This window comes from Pleurodeles waltl, chromosome 3_1, assembly GCF_031143425.1.
Source record: "Pleurodeles waltl isolate 20211129_DDA chromosome 3_1, aPleWal1.hap1.20221129, whole genome shotgun sequence".
Classification (NCBI taxonomy): domain Eukaryota; kingdom Metazoa; phylum Chordata; class Amphibia; order Caudata; family Salamandridae; genus Pleurodeles; species Pleurodeles waltl.
The window spans coordinates 647,303,986-647,325,886 of NC_090440.1; the positions used below are offsets into that span (position 1 = coordinate 647,303,986).

The 21,901-nt window shown below is 40.8% G+C and overlaps 1 protein-coding gene across 1 annotated transcript in view; it reads right to left on the bottom strand.

Annotated features, from left to right (window-relative positions):
* The window catches only part of LOC138283526 (mucin-5B-like), a 466,047-nt gene that overhangs the window by 15,841 nt on the left and 428,305 nt on the right, over window positions 1-21,901 (bottom strand). The window contains exons 26-29 of the mRNA XM_069221466.1: window positions 12,178-12,309; window positions 7,281-7,425; window positions 2,352-2,395; window positions 1,159-1,362 (exon numbers count right to left, since the gene is read on the bottom strand). Of these exons, the coding sequence (XP_069077567.1) occupies window positions 1,159-1,362; window positions 2,352-2,395; window positions 7,281-7,425; window positions 12,178-12,309 (525 nt within the window). The remainder of the gene's footprint in view (window positions 1-1,158; window positions 1,363-2,351; window positions 2,396-7,280; window positions 7,426-12,177; window positions 12,310-21,901) is intronic.

Here is a 21,901-nt window from a genome sequence, read left to right on the forward strand (position 1 = left end):
GTCTAGGAAGCGCCCTGTGTACAGCGAGCGAGACAGGAGGAGGCAGAGGCGGCGCGGAAGCACAGGTAAGTGTTTTTTAAATTATTTTTTATTTAATTTAATTTTACCCCCTGTGACCCACCGTGCGCACGTGACCCGCCCCTTTCATTTAGCGTGAGACGCGACTGCTTAATAAGGAGAAAATGTCCTTCACTTCGAGGCTATCAATATTTTTAAAGAACAAAACAAGTTCACCGAGCGAATTAAAAAAGCATGCCACCCTTTTGGGCAACTCTTTGACACTGAAAGATTTCAAGTTATCTATTAGGCAGATGGGCATCCCTGATATGGCTAGCAATGGTCAGCCAAGTGGGAGATGGACATGGTCTCTGGTGACCTAACGGGATTATAGGCCACACTCTTATTCTTCACACTTGTCTGAATATGCACTTTACTGAGAAAAGTTAGACATTTTGGTACACATAGCCAGAGAGGAAACATATCTTTCAAAAATACATATTGAGTTCAACTTCTGTTTGTTACTTTATGTGTCATTTCATTCCAATTAAGTTTTGAAAGTCATCCATTGTGGCCAAAGTCTAAATGTTTGTGGCTGCTTGTCACCTTCTACAAAGGGAATTATATGGAAATTGAACAGAGTAGAAATATGTATCAAGGGACAGTCTTGGTTTGAAATGTGGAAGAGGAGAGACAAATGGGTAGGAAAATGTCTCAAAAACTTCCGTGTGTATAGGTAATGTCCCAACTATTAAGGAAATATGGTATATATTTATCTCAAACACATGCACTTTGCCACTGGACGATTATCGATGCAATACACGGAAATGTATTGTTCACACTCTCATCCTTCATAGTGCCTAATGGCTCCTCCACATAGTAGAGATATGCATGATAATCACTCGTTATTGCTCCTACACCACCATTCAACCACTGCGTCTCAGATGTAGCCACTGCTTGTTAATGCTGTGTAGTACACAAGTTAGTTGCTCCTCACAAATCATTTAGAGATAGTTTACATTTCCATTCCAGACAAAATAGATCCTTCTAAAGTTTATTGGCCCAAATTTGACTGGAATATTTTAAGGTCCCACAGAAGACAAGCTTAAGGGTGAAACACGTCTCACACTCATGTAAAAATAACGGGGATGATTAAATCACCTGTTAGTGTTACTGTCGAGCTTCTTGTCGTAGGGGTTGACTTGGAAGTGGTTGTCTGTGCTGTTGTAGGACATGTGTACTGGGTACCCTCTATGGTGCCGTTCAACCCACAGGTGACATTGATGCAGTTACCCATGCTGTCATCCAAATGGTAGATGAGCTCCTTGTATAAGTAGATCCTTCCCTCATACTCACAGAAGCAGGCTGAAAATCATATTCAAGAACATAATCCACTTAGTCATGTGACTCACTTCAAAAACATGCGTAGAAAGATTTCAGTATTTTTTGCTATAATCTTAACTAATGTGTTGCATTACATATGTTGCGTTTTAGCTTCACTTTTGTTTTGTATTTCTAATTTTTCATTTTGCACCACATTCTCCCACTTCTATGGTAGATTATTACGGCTCATGTGCCGTATCATCAGCAGCTTCGCTGAGCCAAGACCCGAAGTTTATTCGTTTGCACTGCTTTAAAGGGCGTGCATTTATTTGGGAATTTCTCTGAGAGAATGGATGAACTGCATAAAGCACACATCAGAAACAGAGAGAAGAACTCCGCCTCGAACGAGTAAAGTATACATTTCAACGATTAACTCTGGAAAATGCGAAGATAAATGTATGCACTTTAGACACTGCGGTGAGCTAGAGCACCTCTTCATGATATGGGGTTGATGTTCTCTAGAGCACAACATTGAAGATGATAATCTCTGTAGAGGAGGATAGAAATTATTAAATTGTTTTCAAGCAATTACAAGCATCTTCGTTCACCCAGCGATGTAAGTTAGTAGTACATGATGCGTGAAGAAATATCGGAGTGGCAGGGGATCCGTGTGGGCAGGGTGTCGAGAAGACAGACCAACTTGCCAAATGAAAGAATTTGCTCGTACTCTCAGGTGGCATGTGGGAAGGTGGTGCGGGCCATTCCAACCGTTCAACATACAATTGCTTCCAAATAAAAGTAATAGTCCCTTAGGTCTCATTAACAGATTAGAAATGTCATTGACAATTTCAGGACTGTTTCAACTATGTTACGAAGTGTTTACCAACATTTACGATTTTTTTAAAGGGTATCATTCAGTAAATCAATTAATACTGAAGGAAAAATACTAAACACAACCCTAAAGACTAAATTAGGTGTTCAGAGGATTGTACAGCAGATACATGTTTATATAGGGTATTCTCAGTTCCTACCTTTAGCATCATAGTTGCATATAATGCCATTCACTGTACAGGTACTGTAAGAAAAAAAACAATACAGTTTATGAAGTGTAACAACTGATAAATGGCACTCAGGTGGCAGACACGTTTTTCTTTGCATTACTTAACTTAAGACATGTTAATGTTTTTTAAGGCCAAAGAAGCACGAGACTGGAGTCTTGATTTTCAGAGGATGCATGCAGTGCAGTGACTCGTATAACACTGCGCTCTGAGAGAAATTCTCAGATCGCTTGCAGTACAACCCACTGTTCTGAGTGAGGCACAACCCACCCACTCCATTATTAATAGTAGGGAAGGATTATGCTTTGAACCTCATTGCGAACAGTAGTAAATGTTGGGAGACGAGCGTGTATGGGTCAGCAGACTACAGCCCAGCATTCACATTGACAGTGTGCTAACACTGCAACCCCAGGCTCCAAATAGTGGCACATTGTGAGTGAATTGAAGTTCAAGAATAGTATATAGTTGTCCATGAAGCTGTAATGTTCTTTGCCCACTGTTTGCAGCAGCATACATGGGGGCCTATTCACAAACTGTGTTTTGTAGTTTGTTTATGAGGGCTACAGTGTTACTACTCACCTGCTGCAAAATGCTATTCACATACCTACATGCGGAGATGGTCTTCACTTCTTCTCTCTTTTCTGTGGGGAGATGTTCTCCCTGACTGTGGAAATTTCAGTGCGTGTAAACCTCTGTTTTAGTAGCACATGTAGGATGGACATGGACAGTGATTGAAAAATGGGGAATTACTAGCTACTAAGTGGAAGGGGTTTGGGGAGAAGCTAAGAGGGGCTAAGCAAGAGTGAGTAAGGGGCTCAGGGTGATTAGTTTACTTAGAAAATAATTCTACTTTAAAACATTGTAACTTTATTCGTGTTAGAAATTAATTAAATCAATTCAAATTAATTCGATAAATAACATTCAAGATTTTTCATACATCATAAATAAATATAAACATTACTTTTTTTTTTTTTTTTACCAAATCTTTAAAAATATTGTTAATTGTATTTAATTATTTTCATGCATTAGATGATCCATTTAAAATAATTTAATCATTTTATAGATTTCTATTTATTTTTATATTTAAATAAAATATACTTAATTATTTTTCAGTAACATTTCTCTTAAAATAGTTGATTATTTTTTTATTCAATAAACTATTATGCTTCCTCATACTTTAACAAGGGAGATTCCCACCCCAGTGATAGAGATCTGTGCCTATGTGTTAAAAGTGATAGTTAGTATCTCTACACTGATCCACCCCCTGGTTTCAGGGGATGGAGTTATGTAAGTATACTCTTTGCAGGGTATTTATACTTGTAAAGTGTCATTAAAAAAGTAGTACATTTACTACAAAGAGTACACGTGTGTAGATTTTCCTAGACTCTCACACGTGAACGTTTTCCTTTGTGAAAACCTCCGTAGAGCACAAGTAGTCGAATCCTGACAGCTTACTTACCAAATATTCTCTGCCTTTCCTCAAAGGCTGATGAGCATTCTGTACTTTGCGGTTATGAATGCCGCTTCAAAGCACTATGAGACACAAAGGGAAAGGAAGAAACCTTTTCCAATCCAATTGTCCTTGCAAATTACAAGGGTTTGCAATGTGTGCATTGCGATATATAATGGTATGTTGTTTTGTTCAGTTGCAAATGTTTTTTCAACCCTTAGTAAATTTGCAATGACTTTCACCATAACACCACAGAGGAAAAACCCATTTTTCAATATACATTCATAAAACATAATTATTGTGCTGGGATTGATTTCAACTTTTAAAACCCTGGCAATCAAGTGCAACATTAAATACAGAGGTGCCCCAAATTATCCTACCTGAATGATCTGTGCGGGAGCTCACAAATTTGGTGGGGAATATTATTCATTACAGTGTAGTGTGACTTAGTAATAAAACAGCATATTTCAAGTAGAAGGGAGTGAACATTTACCCAGTGCTCCAAAAGACCACTGACATAGTGATGCCCTTGGACCTTGATTCACAGCATTGTCATGAGTAGCTGTAATTACATCTCAAACCCTGTGATGCTACCAGTGATTTCACAAGGTTATCCCATTTCTGCATTTACTGGCCCTTAACAGTACCCTCAGTGCTGGTAGGGGCTGGGATAGGGCAAATAAATGAAACTGCAGTTCGTTAACATGGCAGCTGCCTATTTTCTGTTTCTGTCGCTGCATTCATTTCCACTTGGGCCAGATATTACAAAAGAGGCAGCATTAGTAAGCCTGGCTACCCCAAAGCAATGTCCATGGCATCATCAGATATCTTCTTATTCATTCTGAAATGTATTTGATAAAGGTTGCCCAAAAATCATCTTGCTGTTAGTACAAACCTACAATAACTAGTGTGTGATGGACAGACCATTAAATAATGAAGAGAGTGGTTTGACCAAACATACACATCACAAAAATGACAAGATTCAAGCATCAAAAAGAGTGGCTCTGTTTTCAATACTTTAATTACTAAATAGATCAACTCCACATCTCATCCAAATAAATTAATCAACAATCATGTCAATGCTTTAGGAATAGCCTAAACCCTTCTAACATTATAGGCAATACAAAAATGTTAGAAACATTCTAACATAGTTGTCACATCCAGAAACAACATCCAGACTGATATTAACTAATGTGGCAGAGTAAATGTTAAGCATTCCACCCATATATTTGTTTTATCTTACAGAGTGTAATGTATTAATTGAGGTGGATATGCTTAGAAATGAGTCCAGTGCTCACTGTGCCCTGAGACCCAAGCTTTATCTTGTTGACAGGGCACAAATATATAGAAACTGGGCTGCTGTTTCTTGTGTTACATTCAAAGGGACCTGAATTGGCAGTTCAGCCTTGACTGCTACTGTTGAATACTGACCAAGACTGTTTTGCATAAAGCTGGTTCCTATTTGTCAGTGGCTGAGGTTAGCTCAACCGTTCCAGTCATCACTTTTTGTCTTGCTCTTTGTTAGAAATTGAGTGAGCCCTTGCGAATTTAAGAGCTCAAGAACCACACCAGTGGTCCAATACCTCTAGAGATCCTATTGGGGCTCAGGAACTTGCTGAAGACAGGTCCAGGAATCATTAGGGACCCTGAAATGTCCCTGAGGATCAGATCAGGAGGCCAACAGACTAGCCCTTTGAGTCACTCTGGGGTTCTGAGTTCAAGATGGAGCTCTCCTTCCCCAGACAAGAGTCAGACAGGTCAAGGAGTCTACTGAAGAGTTGGTGTCTGAGGTCCTTCTTTCATACACTGGGGCCCTGATTCTGGAAAGGGGGAGACGTTTCATGACAGTGGCTTTAAAGTGCATGGAATTCCCTGCCTCTCCTGCCCTGGCTCTAAGCTGGCTGAAGTGGCAATGCAGGGTCATTAGGCCCTTTGTGTGGAGACAGGACACAGCCTATTCAGCGGTGAGGATGGGCTCAGTTCCTCCATTTTGTCTTGCCAGTGATGATCTAACCAGTTCCACCTAAGCTCCCATTGTGTGTGGCTATCTAGGAGGAATAGACAAAGCCCACCTAACTTCAACTACACTCTGTCATGTGACCAGAGATAGGCTGCAGGCACTCAATGGCATAAATTAGGACTTTAAATTAGGATTCTATAGACACCAACATCAACCATTAGCTCTTTCATTTGGGAATTCCACTTATAAAATGTAATAAGGCACCTCTAATGTTATCCTATGGGAGGGGCTGGTCTTGCAGTAGTGAAACACACATTGAATAGTTTTCAATGCTGGGACATGTAAAACTTAAAAGCACACGTCCAATGTTTTAAATACATTGCACCATGCCCTCTGGGCTGTCCAAGGCCTCAAAATGGCAGTTTAAAACTGCACACACACGCTTTGCAATGTCAGGCCTGAGATGTTTAAAAGGCTACTTAAGTTGGTGACACAATCAGTGCTGGTGGCCTACTAATAGCATTTCATTTACAGGCATGGTACATTCAGTACCACTTTACTGGGGCCTATAAGGAAATTAAATATGTCAATTGGGGATAAGCCAATATTAACATGTTTTAAGGAATGAGAATGTGCACTTAAGCACTTCTTAGCAGTGGTAAAGTGTGCAGAGTCTTAATGTCAGCAAAAAGTAGAATGGAAAAATGGTGGAGGAAGTCAAAACATTGGGGGGAGGAGGGACCACCCTAAGACTGATAGGTCTAACACTCATATTTCCTATAGCATTTTGAAGCATTACATATTATTGGCAAGTGTCACAAACACCAGTGATGGATCAACTGTCATGTAAAAGAGTGTTTTGGAACTGAGATGTGATACTCATGCTAAAGCCCATTTGACCATGGCTCTGTTAATGTATGCATGGATGGTCATCTGAGGTGGACCAGGGCAAAAACCTTGCATTGTGAAGTGAACTGTCTGTCTCAAATCCTAAGCAAAGGCAGGCACAATGATGTGGTCATACACTACATTGCCTGATATACCTACATATGTTACATGCATACTTGTACATGCTGACTCCTTTGCTGTTATTTACCCCTAGAAAATCGTACAGGAGAGTGTACCTTCAGTCTAAATGCTAGGATAGGAACAGCTCGATCACCTTTGCAAAACAGCTATTTTCTGATCCTTGGCATAGTGCAGCACTACATGTTTGCTTGAGATGCTCTGTTTTGTGATAGACAGTATGTCCGGTCCTCAGTCTCCTCCACCAAGCTGCACGTACTTAAGTTGTATAAATGTTGTATTTTTCCATATGGCAGTAAAGGATCTAGTCCATCATTACAAATCATATACACTTTGGGGTTTGTTTAGAACACACTCTAGAAAGGACAGATGTGAGCATTAGCTGTTTTGGTGCAAGTCACACATCTGCTAAAATTGCAGTAACCACCATGTGTCTTTCAAATGACAGAATCTCTTGAAACCTTACCAGTTAAGGCAGCTCTCACATATATCCAGTTGATCTCCGATATTGTAATAGTTTCCAACTACATCATAACAACCACACTGTGTGATACACTCCATGCTGTTCTCTTCAAGATAAGGTCTGTCTGAGGGACAGGTAGGATAGCAGCCTAGAGGAATGGAGTGAAAATAATTAGAGGTGGACACGAACAGAAGAAGAACCTGAAAAACTGGATCCAGGTGGCTGCTATTGTGGCAGGGTTTAGAGAACTGAAGAATAATTTGTAGGCTGATCCACATTGAGAGCAATTTTTGAGAACTAAGAAATCTCTGTGAGATGGGACTGGGATCTGCATCTGAGCCCTGGCTCAGAGGTTTGCATTATCAAGCATAAAATGTGAATATAAAACAAAAATAAAACTTCAATGAAAGACAGTTTATTGCCAATGAATTCCTATTAAAAAGCAAGTTTTAATCAACTGATAATCTTTTCAAAAATATTCCTCCATCACATTCATGCAGCGTAATTTTGGCTCCACACCCAACATCACAATGATGGTCCTGTATAGGTGTTTAGCATTGTTTTTTTTGTGTGCTCTAACATTATTAATGTAGTGTTTCACTTGAACACCACACTAAAGTGCATTCACTGTAGAATTTGAAAATCACATATTCTGTGTGCCTTAACCTTATTAAATGAAATGTAATCTTTAAAATAGGGGAGAAACTATCCTCACGTTATTGCAATGCATTTTCTTTAGAAACGAGAAAGAATCATGCAAACGTGTTTTACATTTGAATTTAAATGTGGTTCTTAGTCATATTTATACTTGTGTACTAAAGGTTGCATTGCATTCAACTAAAACTGTAACATGAATTTAGGATGAACTTGTGTACTGACATAATAATTTATTTGTAGTTACATGTGCACAAATGATACGTATTAAATATGCACCTTTGAATTATATGTTTAAACTTGATTTAACTAGGCCTGTATTTCTGTCAGCATGAAATAGTATTTTTCCATTTCTGCTTGCATGATGTTTTCTTTGCCGGTGCATTCACATGAATTATTGGCTAGGGAATAGATGTGACACTGTATTTGTGATAGAAAGCCTGAGAAAAGGACGTTGACAAGGAACTTTGAGAGACAGAACATTAACAGACAGTCTCTATTCAGTAAGGTAACAAAGATTCGCATGTGTCCAAGGCTGACATCATTTTCAGGACCGGTCTGGGAGATACTGTAAATGTTGCAGCTTACAACATGCGAATGGAGAAAACAATGGAAATCCTGATGGTGTGAATGAGGGCTGTTACTTAGAAGATTCACGTGGTATTCACTAATGTTCTAGGAGCAGATCTCTAAACGTTTCCTTGTCCATCCTATTTTCCATTTGCAGAATCTGGCTTAGGTTGATACTCATTTCTCTCTATAGAAGATTCTTGACCTAGCTTCTAAAATGAAAAAAAAAATCTTTTTTACATGCATGCACATATATTTTTCTCTTTTTCCTAGAATTTACCTGACTTTTTTAGATAATTTTTTATTATTTCCATTTATTGTTATAGATGACATTAGACCATACTCATGTTTAAGAGAAAAGACCCTTCTCTAAGCACCAGATTTTACAGCTAATTTTCTGTATTGCTGTAACTGAACTTCTGGTTTGTCTTATGCTGATTTGCTTGGTTCATATTAACCTTACTGTTAACTTGCAATAACATTTTTAACTACATTTTGGATTCCTAGTCTTCATTGTGTAGCAGAATGAGTTACACTGTTAATTAAATTTCTTTACCAAAAGTTCATTCTCTCCATCCTTTCAGTCAATACAAAAACATCCCTCTGATAAACGATTTGAGAAGTTTGGCCCAGGGCACTATCAACATTAATTTGTTTTGCAAAAAAAATTATTTTCCATTACTTTGAAAATGTGTTTCTGTTTTACATATCATATAGATAACTCATATTAATACATTTTTCTTCAATATTCTGTAGGTATCCACCAAGCAAATGTGTGAGGATAGAGAAATCGTTTTAGCCTCACTACTTCTGTAAACATTAAAACACATGAGGTCACATTATATTCTTTTAGAAATAGAGCACGTTAGGGGCAGTATTACAGAAGTGCCCTGTGGGTGCAATAGGGATTTGTGCCTGCTTTGTATGCGTGTGAGCAGCCCCTTCTGTAACACATATAATGCTGGCACACATGTAGCGCCATAACAATCTCAAGAAGGTGTTCCCTCATTTTCATAGGGCGTGGCCCAATTTTAATGAGTGAATAACTTTGCCTCTGCACCCATGCCAAATTACCAATGTAGAGGTAGAGACAAACATGCCTTTACAGGGGGCAATGAAAGTGTGCCACAATAAGATGCCAAAGTGTTGGTGCGCCCCTTAAGGACAACCCTCCCGAGGGATAAAAGGGGGTTCAATGAACACCCAGACATCTCCTTATAGGTTGGTGCAGTCACTCATGGCACCTGCCTGCAAGGGGATTTCTAACCCCTTTTCAAAGTCAGACAGGTTGCTGTCTCCACAGAGAAACATAGAGCAGCTTTTCAACAACTGCTTTGTATTTCTCTTGAATGTGCTGCCATGGGGACAGTGTGAGTTTACAGCTGCCCTGCGGGCTGCGCATTTTACATAATAGGGTGCTCTTTCTCTGTTTGCACCCAATGCACCTGCTTAAAGGTGCTCTTTAGAGCAAACAGTAAAGTTCGCCCTATCTGTAGTAGGGCCTCTGTTGTACTTGGATAACAGCCATTATTAATATTTTCATGAACTTTGAGTTATTTGAGATCACCTCATTAATACTTAAAGATTTATCCTAATGAGTCTCATGATGGTGAGAAATATTCAATACTGTACATTACACAAGAAAAAACACAAAGGATATTTGCTTCAACTTTATGTACAAAAGTTAATTAAATCTCCATCAAGACAAAGCAATAATTCAATATTAATAAGGTAGCCATAGATTGTGCTCAAGGAATACATTTAACATAAATTATCTTGAAAGGTGCAGTTATATGTTTGCACAGTTTGTAAAGTGTGTGAATTCTTTGATTTCAGTGTACTTCTAACATATATTTGTTTGATTCAGGTTATGTACTGAAAAATATATGACCAGATTTCCAAATTTTCAAAGTACACTTTTTATCATTCACCTACTAACAACTGATGGTAGGCAGTTTGTGACGGATTCTTATGACTTCCACACGATGGAGTCATCCTGGTATTGTCACCACACATGGTTTCCATTACTAGGCAATGAAAGTTTTGGATGGTGAAAGGAGTATGCCTATTTACTGGCAACAGTGAGTCATAAGTAATACAGGCTCCAACGCAAATCTGTTTTAATGGTACTACTTAACCAATTAATATCAAAACCATCTTATTTTCATCAAAATATGCATGGGATTATAAAGCTGCCTTCCAGTGACAAAGTGTCCCCATATACTAATTCAGATGAAGAGCAAGCCACTTGTAGGAGGGCACAGACCCAAACCTCCACCACACATATGCCCTGTGGAGACAGTATATGAGATAACAACACTGGATGACCAGTTACAAATGTGAGTAGGCCTAGTTCCAGTTTCTTTAGGTTTTTCATTTCTTGTATAGCAGTCATGCTTTGAACCAGAAAGATACTTAGGCCCTCATTATGATTTGTCCACTTTTATTGCATAGGTTCTGACCCATCAGAATTATGAGTTTAGCGGGAACCCTCTGCTTAATGGTATTTCCCCCAGAGATTTCACCTGCAGCAAGCAAATGTATTTTTCAGGTAGAATACTGGTGAAAAACCTGCATTTGCACATATGTTGTTCCTGCAAAACTCAGAACATCCACTATTTTCCCTCATCAGTAATTACATGGACCCCTGGCAAGTGTAAATCCAGAGGAGGGAAATAATGGGGACTTTTACAGGCCACTCCTAATAAGAGCCCAAGTACCATTAGACTGAAAAGGCAGAGATTTTTCCCACAGTCTGATTCCTCACTATAGGTATTGCATCCCAGTTTGGCAGTGACAGACAACAAACCATTTAACAGAACAACCTCTCCTACTAAATGATATACTTTTAAAGTCTCTGCTATGGCATTGCTCAGACTTAGGTTGGTCACAAGGCAGCCGTGGTAATTAATCTAATACCATGGGCCTTGTTCACAAAATCAGTTATTAAGTCTGCCTTCCAATGTTTACAGTGCAAGTGTGGATTTATGACTTTCTGAAATTCACAAACAATCCCAGAAACATCTATCCAAAGCCATGCCCGGCCCAGGTTTCCATGCGTATCCCTGGGAAGATCGCCTGATATTCCCAGCAGGATCCTAAACCTGCCGGGAACTCTACATTAAGAAGAGAATAGTATCCCTGTGCTAACACACATTTGTTGGTTATCTTTTTTCCTCCATTGAGCTCTACTATATAGTCATTTTGAGTGAGGAGCTTCTTTGTCTTGGTTGAGTTTGATAGGTAGACCTAGGTCCTGAATGTTGGAATGGAAATGTTGTCATGCCTTAAGTTGCAGCTTCCTGGGTTCTACTTAGAAACAGGGCACAGTTGGTGGTAGATCCATAATCTATGTTTCTATCATGATCCTGAAAAGTGTTGCTCATGAGGTGTATTTGCTTAATATTAATGTGGATATGCTTCCTTCTTTACAACAGATTTTGAAAGTGCCTTCATCCACAGTGATCTTATTATCTTTTGATCTTATTATAAACTCATCAGATCTTTGTGCAGTTACCAGCTGTTCAAAAGGAGCAACGCATTTGTCTCTTAAAATATCTGTGCAGTTCCACCTGGGTTTAGAAATATTTTAAACTGTTCATCTCTAGATGGATGCAAAATGGTATGAAAGCACCAATATTTATACAAACTGAGAGAACTTCAGAAAGGCACCTACCTTCTAAGCCTGGTATATCATGGAGGCACTGCCCACTAGGGTTGCGACATGTCTTCATGCAGGGGGCTCCACAGGGCTTGTAGTGCCATTCACACCCTCCATCTTTTTGGTTATAATAATCACAAAACAGAGCTGTTACAAAAAGAAACAGGAACATAATAACATTAGTGCCCATATTGTCTAAGCTGTTTTCTTTCACCTAATGAGAATAGAGGTTAATGTGCAATTCCCATTTCAATTTTTACCTCAAAGTTATTTGTCCCCATGCTGGTTGAGGTGAGTCTTTAAGCATTCATGTTATGTGCTGCCCTTCATTTGGTATGTCCATTGTTTGATTCTATAATGATGTTCAACGGAGGAAACCTTTTTGATTACCAGAGGTCTAAGGGTAATTATTTTAGTAATAGGAGATGAGGGAGAGAGGCCCAATCGCCGGCCCAGGCTAGAATAGTGAATTGGACATCAGTGTGACCCCGACTAGAATAATAATTTGGACATCAGTGTGGCCAAAACTAGAATACTATACTGTACATATGGTGCCAATTTAGAACTTTTTTGGGAAAAAACAAAACTATACCAGCAGATTTTAAATGCTATACAAATAATTAATCGCCCTGGAAACTTAAATTAATTTTTGGATTTGTTTGTCTTTCAGTACAAGCATCTAGGGGTCTCACAAACAACTAAAATGTTGACTCATGTATGTTAAGTGTTAGTGTCTGTGTGGGAGGAGTGATAAAACAATTATTAAGGATATTGCCACGTTTCCCAAAAATCCAAAGACAAGAAAAAATACCAGTGGTGCCTAGTGACTATTTAATGTCCCATTTAGCACTGATACGCATTGGGACACCTTTGGGAAGACAGTTTTGGAATAGCTAGCATCTGTGCAAAATATTCTTTGTCAACATTGATGGTGCAGAAATTGTCGTCATTGGAGCACTTCAGCACTGCAGAAAAGGACAAACGAAGGCTTAGTTTCCGAATGCTTTGATACGGAAATGCACTCCTACTGCTAGAGTTGTTAAGGCCTCAATGTAGACGTCATAATGTTGATCCTAGTACTTATTGTGGATATGGTGCGTGAATAAATAGGAGCTGTCTTGTAATTGGATGTAACTGAATTGATCAAACCCCCTAAAGCACTTGATCCCCAAAAGCATCCAGATGAACTAAAATTAGCTAACATTTTATTGATTTCCCTGCTCTACTTACTTCCACCATAGCCCTTTGGTGCTGCTGACACACAATCTAGACTGATTACATACTGTAGAAGAGAGACAAAGAAAAATACTATGCCACCCTGGACATTCTATTTTAGGATCACTCTGCTTGATGGACCTTCAGTGATTCAAGTTTGTAAGCACTATTGGCCAGATGACTGGACCTGTAAACTTAAATATTTCTACCAGAAAGTAGGTTAAAAATCCAAAAGACGCTAACAGGATAGAGAGTTTCATACAAGATAAAGAAAAGCAAACCCATTAGGATGAGCTAGATAATTTTGAGATACAGATAATAAAAAATATTTATGATGCCTTCCAAGTTTGATTTTGTGGTCCTAGAAGACATCATATGTTGGATGGGAAAACCCAATTCAATAGTGTCTTTCATGAGTGATCATTTATTTTTGCCATATTTTATATAAATGTGTAGACAGTCTGAGTAAACAAATGTATTCTAAGTACTAAATCTGAGTGCTAATCTAGTGTTAAATCAAACCGATTTGCTGATCTCATTATGAGTTCATTGTTTGAGGGCCATTCGCAATCCACCAAATCCTCTTAGAAACTTCACATTAATGAATGTCTTTAAAGCTGTGAGACTGAAGTTAATACATCTTCACTTGATTAGTTCTTTTTTTAATAATCTTTATTGAATTTCACCCTTTCCTCCCCACCCCACAGAAAAAGCAATTTAAGGAGGGAGCACATACATCACCTTCCATAATATTGCCACTTTGCATAGCAAAATAGAATATCCAAAAACAGAGATCAGCACAAATAAGAAAAAAGGTAATTTTCTCCAGCAATCAGTATTTCATGCCACCATTGAACTCCTACCTAGCCCTTAACTCTCATCTATCCCGGTTCGCATAGGTTATCCAGAACCTGCCTTTTTGGGCCACTCTATTAAATGTGCCCATATACTTTCCCCCAAGCGCCTAGACTTTTTGCCCTTTTTCCATGCAAGGTTATTTTTTGAGGTAGAAAATTACCAAAAGCCAGGTAAGCCAATGTTGAAAAGTAGGGGGGTAGCCTTTTCCAGCCAAGAGGAGGCAATACAAACCCAACCTACAGCTAGATTTATAAAGATAAATCTCTGAGTTTGACTAGGAATCTTACTGCGCTGCAGCCCCAGCAAAATAAGTTGATTAGTTAGCTCCACCCTCCTGCCCAGACAGATATAAATACATTTTGAAATCTTCCTTCAATAACAGGTCGAAGAGGGGCAATTACTACACATAGGTACTAAGTCGGCATCATGGGGGCTACATCGTGGACAAGTGATGCCTACTGAGCCTCCCCATTTTGCAATTTCTTGAGGTGTATAATAAAGGCTGAATACGGTTTGATAATGCTGGACTTTCAAATTAGCGGACAATAGGGTCCAGTTGCAAATCTCAGAGATTCATGAAACAGATACAGCACTTTTGAGAGGAAAATAATTTTGATACTATTGCTCCGACCCACAATCAACATATGTAGGTAATTACATTTCTGGAAATCCTTGGTGTCTTACTGAATTACAGGGGCTAAATGATGTTCCACCAAATGACTTAGATCAGGCATTATAGTCACCCCAAAATACACTGGACTCTCGACAACTCTTTTATTATACGCTTGCAGATTTCTATTAATAACAACCAGAATCTTATCACGATTGAGGAGATAGGCCAAAAGACTGCTGAACGCCTTTGGTTCTGTATCAATTTGTTCCAGAGCAAAATAGGGTTTGTCATGACAACTGCAACGTTGTCTCCATACGCGAGAACCTTTTGGTCCCAGCCCCAATTTTGGATGGGTTTTATCAAAACGCTCTGCTCCAATTTCCAAATGAATTGATCAATGTAAAGTGTAAAGAGTAGCAGTGAGCGGGGACATCCCTGCCTCGTTCCTCTAAAAATGTGTATCCTCCCGATTGACCCCCCCATCAGTTGCAGTCTTGCAGTGGGGTTATGATATACTGTCGTCACTGCTTTTATATAATGCGGGCCTATACCAAAATGCTCCATAGCAGTCCATAAAAAGGCCCATGACACCACGTCAAAGGTTTTTTTCAGTGTCTATAAATATAATTGCTATGGGGCTTCCAAATACAGAAGCAGCATCCGAAAGAGTGATTGCGTGCTGAATATGGTCCATAGTACCATTGCCTGAATGAACCTGTGCTTTCTAGGTGATATCAATTTGCCTTTCACTTGACATAGCATTCCCTCTTCCAAATAACATACTTCTCTACTGCTTTTTTGTCTGATATCCTAATAATTGCAGATCTGCCCAACACAACCTACAGTTGAACACTCTCTATATCCTCCCTGCAGCAACCGCCGCCATAAACTGTGATTCGGCTTCCTCCAGTGTCTTACATGGCTCTTTAAGTTGTAATTTCAGAATTTTCTGGTAATTCCATCCAAAACTTATAGTTTCCCCATGCACTCACGCCTTAAGAGGGTCCCACACCACTCCAAAGGGGCACTCCCTCAGTTGATCTCTAAAAAATCTGAGATCCAACCCTTGATATGGGCTATATAATCCATATCCACCAGAAGTGCCCGGTCAAAGGTCCAGCTCTATACGGGAGGCCTCAGATTTCTCCCAATTAGCTTAGGAACCAACAGGTTATGGTTAGACATGGCCCTTGGGTACTTTTCTATCTTAGCACCATGCAGGAGTGCAAGAGAAATAAACATATAGGGGGTTATTCCAACTTTGGAGGAGGTGTTAATCCGTCCCAAAAGTGACGGAAAAGTGACGGATTTACCACCAGCCGTATTACGAGTCCATTATATCCTATGGAACTCGTAATACGGCTGGTGGTATATCCGTCACTTTACCGTCACTTTTGGGACGGATTAACACCTCCTCCAAAGTTGGAATAACCCCCTTAGTCTAGACACACATGGAACCGGTGTGGAGGCCCCAAACAACAAACAACCCACGGGTTTTACCAAGATGTATCAGGAAATCTAGGACTTTTGGCTTTCAACCCATATATTGTTGAAACCCTTTCGCTAGCTGCGTTCCGGCTCTTATAAAAATTAATATAACCACCCATCACTATTGGCATGGGCCAGGGAGCAAGCTCGAGGTTAAGTCACTCAAATAGACACGGGTCATCCAATACTGTCCCATACACTGTTGCAAGGGTGAATAGGCCATTTGAATGGATAAACAGAGTGATCACCCACCTACCGGAGCTATCCAACTTTGTACTTGCAAATCTGCAATCACTGCCTCAAACCAAGATAGCTACCCCTCTAGACCAAGCCCCCTGCATTGTACACCCCACCAACTTAAAACACAAGGATTCCAGCAAATGTTTCCTGGCTTCTTCTGTGTGTGTCTCTTGTAGACTTGGGGGGTTATTCCAACTTTGGAGGAGGTGTTAATCCGTCCCAAAAGTGGCGGAAAAGTGACGGATTTACCACCAGCCGTATTACGAGTCCATTATATCCTATGGAACTCGTTATACGGCTGGTGGTATATCCGTCACTTTTTGGGACGGATTAACACCTCCTCCAAAGTTGGAATAACCCCCAAAGTATGTTAGCTCACAATATACTCAGACCAAACACCACCCTTCTCCTCTTAGTGGAATAATTTAGTCCTCAGATATTGCCAGTCGCCATTCGAATCTTACTCCTGGGCCTTTCTCTTGATAAGAGTAAATTCAGAATGATGACTAAAATGACTCCCCTCTTCAAATGCTCCCCCGTCTTCCCCACCCCCAAAGAAACCCAAACCAACCCTCCCCCTGCTCCACTTTACCAAAACCAGATCCATCCCCCAAGTCCCCTCTGTCCCTCCCCTCACCATAATGAGGCAGTCAGACCCCCTGTAACCAGAATGATGAGAATCTAAAACACCCATCACCCCCACCAGACTAACAAGATACCAGAAAATTAATCATCGGCTATTAGGTCTACACTGAATCTAAACCCACCATCTTGCGGGAGTAAGAAGATAAAAAACAATACACATGCCCTGGAGACCTCCGGACAAAGGGGAATACCTTTGTACTCACCTCCCAACAACCCATCATTACCTTTTTTTCCCAGCTCAATATTTTATCACCCCAATGATAGAAAAAACATGAAAAAAACATGCTACAAAAAAAGAAAGAAGAAAAACCTGGCCTCTGAAGCCCAGTAGTTCAAATTTCATATTCAAATTAGGGATCTTGCATCAGACCCCCTCTTATGAAGCTTTCCCATTCCTTGATGTCAAACCACTTATGTTTTCTGAGGCTTTTATCTCTAAAGTCAAGGTTTGGATTTTGCTGTTGAAAATCTTCAAATGGGCTGGCCTAAGCAGAAAGGCTTCCCCACCCAGATCTTGCACAGACTTAATGAGTTGTCTCAGCTGCCATCTTCACTCCAATGGCAGAAATCTGGGAATGCAGAAAACAACTCTTAGAGTCCGTCTGTGCCTTCTCAGAGATTGTCTGCCATAAGGAAAAGTTCCCAAAGTACACCAACACTGCTCTAGGCTGAGACACTTCTCCAGGTCTTGGTTCTTTGAAAAACCTCTTTGCATCCAAGCATGACCTACTACTCTCACAGCAGGTTTCGTCCTGGAGCTGCTTTATGGTACTGTATATTAGTCCCAAAGAGGGTTCCTCTCCAGCAGAAACAAGCAACTGTGCAGGATCCTGGGAAGGCGAGTCCTTGCACATCTGGGAATCATCTGACTAAATATGACTTGTAGCCGATTAATCCTATTTAAAGGCTAGGGAGGCCAAGTTGTAATCCTGTCCATTAGTCTGTACTTTCTTTTGTCTGATAGTATCACCCTTTCGGTGGACCCAGCCTCTGAGTTCTTCATGGCCTCTATAGCATTTAAACACAGGTCTTTATCTTTATCTAGAAAACTGGAGCTTGAGCGAATTCAGTCATCCCCATCCGTGAGTGAGAAAAACTGATTGGCATGCTCTTGTATGTCTACCCTGGACATTTTCTGGTACTGCTTATTTAGGCTGGGCTCGCCAGGGGAAAAAGAAGGTGTACATTGCATCTGAAAAGGCATTAACACAGAATCATGGGCATCTTCAGATGAAATGCTGGCTGTCACACCGGCTCCCCAAAAGATATTGCCCTGCTACTTCTTTATGCATTGTATTTGCAGTAGTCCGTGCGCCACTTGGTATAGCGTCTGTAACAATTAGACTCTGCCGAGCCAACTCAGCTTACGTTCCTTCTGCACTTATAATGACAGTTGAGCCATTTAAAGCAGGTGCTAGGTCAGGTCACCCCCCCTATGCTGGGATACGCCATAATAGCCTCCGCTACAGGAGACTCATAATTCAAAGATCCTTCATCTGTAAGGAGGCCAAGATTCCCCTGTTCACTACCTCTTTGATACTTTGTAATCAATCCTCCCTAAAAATGTGTTTCAGCTTAAAAATCATGAGAAGTATATTAAAACTGCCAGTTTCGTATTCATATATTGGCACACAACAACATTTTGCTACCAGGAAATTTATTCTGCAAACTTTTATATGTTTCTCATTTGTTTCTACTGCTGTTCTTGTAATATGTTGAAGAGATTTTAAAACACAGCATAAGGCATTAGTGTGATATTTAATCTGCAAATGAGGTGATAAGAGTGTGAAAAGTTACATTTGCAGACTCTCCGTGTCCTGACTTAGCTTGCCTTCGGCCTACCCTTCGCCACACTGACATTGGGGGTAACTTTAAGGCTGTTGCTGACTCACTTCTAGACTTGTCTGGCCCTATTTCTTGAGATCATGGTGCTCAATCCCACTCCTTGACTTATTGGATGACCTCCATTGGCCTTGGTAATGTCTGGAGGGTCTGGAATCCACAGGTTAGGATGTATTCCCACACCTCAGCCTCCGCTATGACGATGTCCTGGATCGATTACATTTTTTTTTCTGCAGTGGAGATGTTTGCCACCTCACGCACTCCAATGCCCCGCCGAGCATATCTGATCCGTCTCTGCAACGTCTTCGGCTAGGAGCCTCACTTTCTCACAACCGCCCTACGTGGCATCTGAATGTATGGCACCTAGTGGAAGAGAGATTGGTGGAACACCTATCTGACGGCCTTACCTCAGATTTTGAAACTAACACAGGGTCAGTACAAAGTCCTGGTTCTCTCTGGGCAAAAAAGACAGACAGCAAGACATCGCAGACTTGCATATTTGCCAATTAAACCGCAAAAGCCCAGACCGGCGCTGACGTGTTCACCTGCCAACTGGATGTAGATAGAACTGCACTGCGACAACTGATCACTTGTGAGGCACACCACTGCCAGCAGACGACAAGCCAATGCATTTATGAGCACTATAACAAAAACAACTTCACTCCTGTATCAAATGGGAACTAGAGACATTGGGGGTTATTCCAACTTTGGAGGAGTGTTAATCCGTCCCAAAAGTGACGGTAAAGTGACGGATATACCACCAGCCATATTACGAGTTCCATAGGATATAATGAACTCGTAATACGGCTGGTGGTAAATCCGTCACTTTTCCGTCACTTTTGGGACGGATTAACACCTCCTCCAAAGTTGGAATAACCCCCATTATCTCTTGGTTTATTCCGATGGTGAGAGATGTGTCCAGCATTGTGATCTCTACAGCTCCTGACATTGTAGAGGTATTTTCTGCCTGCCATCAGCAACTCTGTGCGCATACTGCAAAACCCCACCATAGAAATCCCCCAACCAGTGCCTGGCGACATACTACGCCATTCTCTGACTCTGACCCAGTGGAAATCACTAGATGAACTGGGTACAGAGGACAAAATTCATGCTACCTGGCTCAGGCGGCTTCTCCCTTGAGTATTACTCCACATTTCAGGACAATGTTGTCCCTGGCCTGCTCGTCCTTTTAGGGAAGCCATCAGAAAAGGATCATTTCTCCAGGGTTCTAGACCTGGCAACAATTTTTGTCATTCCTAAAATGAATCAACCCTCATTAGACTGTCGGTCTTATCTCCCCATTTCTCTGATAAACAAGGATATTAAGATATACACCAATATCCCAGCAGCTAGACTTCAGTTAGTCCTGACATCCCTAGTGCACCCTGACTAATGCAGCTTTGTGCCAAATCCCAGCATGCAACATTGTTTATAGCGCTTGCAAATAGCTCTTGTTCATGCTGAGGAACTGCCTGGGGACACACCCCTGCTGCTTGTCAATTTCTTAAAAGCATTCGACGCGATTGACTGAGCTTACCTTGCGGCAGTCCTACACTGCATGGATTTCGGGGCCAGCTTTCGTGCAATGGTGTCCCTCCTCTACTCTTCCACATCCGCTCAAGTCAGAATCAATGGGGTACAAGCTAAGATGTTTGCAGTTGAAGGCAGCACCCACTAGGAGTGTCCCCTCTCCCAGTTACTTTTCGCTCTGACCATCAAAACCCTGGTGTATTTGGTCAGATGTGATGCGCAACTTAGTGGCTGGTGTTGGGCCGGGGCCTTTGAGGACAGGATTGCACTATAGGCGGACGATGTCCTTCTGTATCTGGTCAACCCACCAACCTCAGCTCCCCGCACCCTGGTGATATTTAGTGCCTGATTTAGAGTTTGGCGGATGGGTTGCTCTGTCACAAATTTGACAAACATCCTGTTCATCGTATTATGATCTGCACAGGCTGATATGAGATAGTAATACAGCGGGCGAGATATCCAATACATTTGTGACGGTGTAACCCCCTCCACAAAAGTCTAAATCAGGTCCTTAGTCTCTTCAATAAGTCCTCTTTTTTGTGCCTCAACTAGGAGATTACTCCTCGTTCCTCTGTTGGGGGGAATATGCATCTACTTCTTGAAGGGCAGCAACTCCATCCGTCGACTCAGCTTTAAATATGTAGGGATACACATAGCAACCTTGCCAGATCTCACAAAGGTCTGCAACCTAACTCCGCTCCTGAGAAACACTGAACCAAGTCTCATGGCATTGTGGGATCTCCCATTGAACCTTCTTGGCAGATTAACATTGATAAAGGTAATGGTTCTGCTCTTTTCCTAATGCCATTTACAAAACTTTCTCCTCCTCATCCCAAACACCTGATTTACAGAAGTAGCAGCACTATTTCATTCCTTCCTCTGGCATGGTCGTCTTCCCCGTATTGCTCAGGGTGCATATCGCTGTTTGGTTTACGAGGGAGGTGTCGGGGAAGTAGACATCCACCCATACTATTGGACATCCCATCTTTTAGTTATAAATGATTGGCTAACAGGTGTTTGGGCGGATCCAACATATCAACTGGAGTAATGCAACCTGGGACTTGATGGAGTGATGCATTATTTATATGGTCGTCCCTTGCCCCTTTCTCTTCCAGAAATCACCAGAGTAGTCTTCTTCATATGGAAGGGGCTCTCTTCTTTATAGGCTGACACAGACGCCTGACAGGACAGATCCCACTGTGGAGAAGTCACTGGCTGGAGCAGTTGATGTGACTTAAAGGTTTCAGTTGATGGGATTTATTCGGAATCTTCACACTGACTGATATTTGGTGTGGACCCAAGATATAC